Consider the following 5,679-nt stretch of genomic DNA (forward strand, 5'->3'; position numbering starts at 1 on the left):
TCTTTATAAAATAGGCAGTATTCAGTAATGTATAGTAAGAACCAGTTGTGCGCAATCAAACATACGGAAAAAACGAAGTTAATCTTCTGCTGTCAACAATATCAATCATACTTGTTGATTACTTAAATATAATTCAAAGTCATAAGTTAAATTTACCTCAGAAACATTTTAAAATGTAATTTTACCTCAACCCACGATGACCGTTGAGATTTGACCGTTAAGCGCGAAGGTTCGCTATAAAAAAATCTCTTCATAATATTACTCCGCCTAATTGAAATTCCCTAATGACAGCCGCCGCGCTTCCTCCTCGCGCTGTTCCCTCCGCTGCATCGGTTAGATCCGGGGAGTTTCTCTTCGCGGAGACTCGAATCGCATCAGTGGGCGACTGCAAACACACGCAGCCTCCTCTCAGTCGCTCCTGCCGCTGTCATCAGGGACAAAAACCACCAGCAAACACTCAGCACACCTGGATCTATCTCTTAAAGCCGTGTATTTCCACCTGATGTGAGAGAGTGTTTTGCACGGAGCAGTGATGGGCGCGTTTGGAGTGATTCTGAGGAGTTTACATTGTATGGGACTCTACATCCAACTGAGTGCCAGTCTGAGACAAGCTGGCAGCGACGACGTGGAGAACCACATATCCAACAACGGTAAGATGTGTGGGCTCGATCCGGTTCTGTACTCGCACGTTCACGGGTTTGAGGTTCGTAAACGGCTGTCATTTGAAGCCGAACGGCACAATGATAGAGATGCGCAGAGCGGTTCATCACCAATACAACTGCACTGGGATTATTGACAGGTGATATCATGGTACTTTAACAAAAGAATACCACTACCACTAAAAGTACCACTACAAAGAATACCATGGTATTGCCATCATTGGTATCAGGTGGTAGCCTATACCTGGGTATTGTTTGTTTGACATATTCATATACTAAGGTCTTTTAACGTACTTCAGACAATACCTTGCTATATTGTAGTACCCAAAGCACAGCATTACCATGGTTTAAAACGTGATGTTACCATTCTGTGGCTTTTTCACCTCATAAAAAGTCATCTGGCTGACTTATGAATCACTGATGGTGTTAAATGCAGATTTATCCCATGGTACTGAATGGTTTTGTCAAAGAATACCATGGTATAATCTTCATTGTAGTGTCCGGAAATATCATTCTGTGGCTTTTGAACCTTATGAAAAAGTACTATGGGTCAGCGATGTTCTTTTTAAGGCATTTTAATGATTAACTTGGAAATACTGTATTGATATTGTCCAAAAACAGAGAAATGAAAATGATTAAAGAGTTCATTTTTAATTTGACAAAGTGTACTTTGATATGAAATATACTGGTTTTCCAAGGTCCTTCAAAAAAAAAAAAAAAAAAAAAAAAAAAAAAAAAAAAAAAAAAAAAAAAAAAAAAAAAAAAAAAAAAAAAAAAAAAAAAAAAAAAAAAAAAAAAAAAAAAAAAAAAAAAAAAAAAAAAAAAAAAAAACATGGTTGAAATTTGGTCTGTTTCATGACTTTTGTTACCTAGATAGTATCAGATCCTGAAACCATACCAACTGATTAAAAATACCTTAATATTGGTATTTCAGTCTTAGCTTTTATGGGTTATACCATATGGCAGCACAGTGCTTTGCATTACTTTTACAGTTATATACTTAACCTCCCTCCTTTTTAGCCAAAGATGCTTGAGATTCTGGGTTTATAATTCCCTAAATTGCCTATTTGTTGTTTTCATCGCAGAAAGAGCAAGGAAAAATCATTACACGCATTTCAAGATTCTAGTCATACTGTAATTAGCCATAATTGTGGTGCCTGGATATTGAACATATTCTTCAAACTGAATGCAGATGCTCCGGGAATGGAAAGGATTGTGTAAAATATGCTTATTCTGTATCCATTTAAGAAGTTTTGGCAATTGTGCGAACAAAAGATGACTAATGCAATGAATAAATCAGTGCTGATGAACCCAGGCATGCATCATGCTGATGGAAGAGTTCACACGCCGGATTGTGGGTCGCTCACCATGAAATTAAAGGGCTGCATTTGATCAGAGCCGATATTCATGAGGAATATTAAGAGGGCCAATACAGTAGGATCAGGGAAGTCATCTGAATGTTCTGGATTATTTGACATGCAGGCCTGGACGCTTGTATGATCTTGTGATGGATTTCTAGTGGATTATTGGCAAGATCAGACTGCAATGGATTTAAACTAAGACTGTGTTTCCTTTAAAGTGCCCCTATTATGCCATTTTTAAGGTTGCTAATATTGTTTTATGAGTCTCCTAAAACAGGTTTACATGCATGCAAGGTCAAAAAACATGTTCGTTTTCTCAAAAAATTGATTTAATTTTACCTAATTTCTAAATGATTCGTAAACGACTTGTGTGAAGCAGTTCAAAGAATCAGTCTCTCTAAACCCCTCCTTTCCGTGAGCCCTCACTGCTGTGATTGGTCAGATGGGTCAAGTGTTAACAAGTTTGTGTTGATTATAAGATGTGATAAAACAAATTTACTCTCACAGCGTAGGATACAGCGTCTTCTCGACATGATGTTAACCACGCGGAAATTTTACTGTTTGTGGGTGGCCAAGTTGGCGATGTAGAAAGTGGGCAGACATTATGCAAATGTTTTACTTCGTGACGTAGAGCCGTAACAGAATAAGATTAGAATTCCTGACGACTCGTTTAGGCGATTGCGAGCCGACTCTTTTTTTTGATAGACAATAACTTTATTTATCGTGCACTGTCGGCTTCACAACTTTGCAGATAGTTTATGTTCACATACAGCTACATGACACACTGCATGAAAGGTAATATTCGAAAAGGCATAATAGGGGCACTTTAAATAGCTTTGACAGGTTATGGAAAGATTAGGAGGATCTTTATTTGTTGATTTGCCCAAGTTTTATTGATCAAATATGAATTTAGGCCCACTGAGTCCAATGGTCTTGGACAAAGGCTTGAAAATAATATTATAATGCAAAAAACAGTATATAATTGCTTTGTCTTTCCTTATGACTGGCCATATTTTGGTGAGATTCACCCAATTAGGCCAAGCAGAGCGTTTCTTAATTGTGTTATTGTTCATTTTTTTAGTGAAATGTTTAAAACCGAACTGCTGGACAGCTTGTATTCATCAAGACCTTTGCGTTCATTTTTCCGCCGCTGGGACTACCGTGGCCTGCGGTAACGAGGCTTAATTAATGTCAGCAACAACTTAAAAGCTCTGTTTTCCTCTGACCTCACAGTAATGAAACAAAGAGCACAGACCCGCTGGACCGTTCACCGCAGCACACTTCAGATGAATAGCAATGGCGTAAAGAGGAATCTCATTTTCTACGGCAGTAGAGTTTTAATTCACACACTAGCTGTTCTAAACATTCTGTTGTCTTCGACTGTGTTTGTCTGCTAGAATCGTCGCTGTGCTGTCTTGAATACGTAGAAAATCCTATTCTATTAACAAAGTCCTCATTGACCGGCCTGATTTGGATTGTAAATTTTCATGTTGACTGAAAGATAAATCAGTTCTTCTTCAACAGAAAAGGCATTTATTTATTTATTTATTTTATTTTTTATTTTTTTAATACTTATTTATTTGTTTGTTTGTTTGTTTATATTTATTTATTTACTTGAAATGTAAAATATATATATTTTAATTTTTATTTAATATTATGTATTTTTATTTTTGTGGTTCTTCAGACTTTTAGACACTGATTGGTGACTCTTAAGATTCTCAAAAACAATTTCTTTTCTTTCTGTCATTCTTTCTTTACATTTTAAAAATATTTTTCATTTTATTTTATTTATTTAATTTTTTATTTTTTTAATACTTATTTATTTGTTTGTTTGTTTGTTTATATTTATTTATTTACTTGAAATGTAAAATATATATATTTTAATTTTTATTTAATATTATGTATTTTTATTTTTGTGGTTCTTCAGACTTTTAGACACTGATTGGTGACTCTTAAGATTCTCAAAAACAATTTCTTTTCTTTCTGTCATTCTTTCTTTACATTTTAAAAATATTTTTCATTTTATTTTATTTACTTTTCAACAGAAACCTTTTTATTTTATTTATTTATTTATTTTGTTTTTTCAGACTTTAAGCTTTGATCATTCAAAAAGGTTGATTGCTGAATCTTAAAAACCTCAAAAACAAATCAGTTCTTCAGAATGTTTATTTATTTGGTGTTTTTTCAGACTACAGGTAGATGCTGTAGGTTTAGGCTTGTGCTAAGGTGTGGAATCTCTCTGGACTGTAGCTTCTTCAGCACTCGGTCTGATCAGGGAATCGTATTTTGTCTTTGTGTGTTCAGTGGTCTCACAGTGACCTGTCGTGTTCATCTCTCCTCTAATTCTCCATGGAGAGTTGTGTTTTTCCTCTCAGTATGTGTTCGGGGGAAACAGTTGATCATGAGATGCTTCTGAAGATCAAGGAACAGTGAGGATTGAGAATGTAATTTAATTAAAAGCTGTGGGACCATTAGAGATGCTTTTTTCATAGATGCTTAGATTTTTTGCAATACTGTCGCTTAATTAAAAGCTGCTAATCTGTTTGTAGAAACATTTAGGCTAACTGAAATATGAAGGTGAGCATCAAATGTCTGAGCCATATTTCACGCCAAAGGCAGAAGAATTATTTGAAAATAATATATTTATTAGGGGTGCTCCGATCAGGATTTTTGAGGCCGTTCACCGATCGCCAATCACAGAAAAGCAGTATCTGCCGATACCGATCACCGATACCGATCTTTTTAAAGCCTTCTTTTTATAATTTATAACTGTTTATAGTGATACTCCAATCAGGATTTTTAGACATTTATTCAGGGCCTGAATTTCATTTTAGAAAATGGGGGGAATTCCCCTCTTAGGTGACTCGTGTGAGAGGAGAAGCAGCTTTCACACAGGAGTCCGCTACTGATCCGTGTTTACCACAAACACATTTATCTATTATTTTGATTTCAAATCCAAACATTGTCACTGAAAATGCTTTTTCAGCATTGCAGTTCTTTTTTTTACACAGTGCAGTAATACAATATTTTACAGACATGTTTAAACACAATAAATATAAGCAACACATTCAATGCTTTTTACTTTTGCATTTACTTCTAGATTTATATATAAGTTGCTCAAGTAAGTGGCAAAACATTTAAACTAGTTTTCTTGCGTTATAACAAACTTACCATTGACAGAAATAGTCAGCTCTACTGCCTTTCCTTTTGCATTGAAATCTTTTATTACAAGCAATCCTGCTGTTCATAAAGAACTTTGTTTTCCTTCCTCCACGAGTGCCATCTATTATTGCCTTGTAGACTCTGTGCAGAAACGATCTCTGCACTGCTGCAGACGCACCTCTCCTGAACGCACTGCTGGACCGCAACCGTGTGCAGTGTGCACGCTTTATTAATCTGTTAACATGAGCGCGGAAAAAATACGCACCACATTCGCATTGCAAACGGTGTAATATGAACCTGGCATTATGTGTGTGCGCTGCGTGTCCATGAGCGCACGGTCTCCAGGAGAGCGCGCGAGCGCTGAATGGTTAAACACTGGCAAGAATTAAAAAGAAATGCAATTTATAAACTTTAGTGACGATGTGACACTGCCTCGATTGTGTAAGTGACAATTCCTGTGTCAACTGTGCAGCGTGCAGCTCGCTTATAGACAGACG

General features: G+C 36.1%; 1 protein-coding gene across 1 annotated transcript in view; it reads left to right on the forward strand.

The window, feature by feature from the left end:
* Positions 1-382: 382 nt before the first annotated feature.
* Positions 383-5,679, forward strand: part of LOC107727137 (V-set and transmembrane domain-containing protein 2-like protein) — a 55,360-nt gene continuing 50,063 nt past the window's right edge. The window contains exon 1 of the mRNA XM_016536920.1: positions 383-650. Within this exon, the coding sequence (XP_016392406.1) occupies positions 533-650 (118 nt within the window). The 5' untranslated portion in view covers positions 383-532. The remainder of the gene's footprint in view (positions 651-5,679) is intronic.

Source organism: Sinocyclocheilus rhinocerous, unplaced genomic scaffold (assembly GCF_001515625.1).
Source record: "Sinocyclocheilus rhinocerous isolate Xijiao unplaced genomic scaffold, SAMN03320098_v1.1 scaffold7084, whole genome shotgun sequence".
NCBI classification, from domain to species: domain Eukaryota; kingdom Metazoa; phylum Chordata; class Actinopteri; order Cypriniformes; family Cyprinidae; genus Sinocyclocheilus; species Sinocyclocheilus rhinocerous.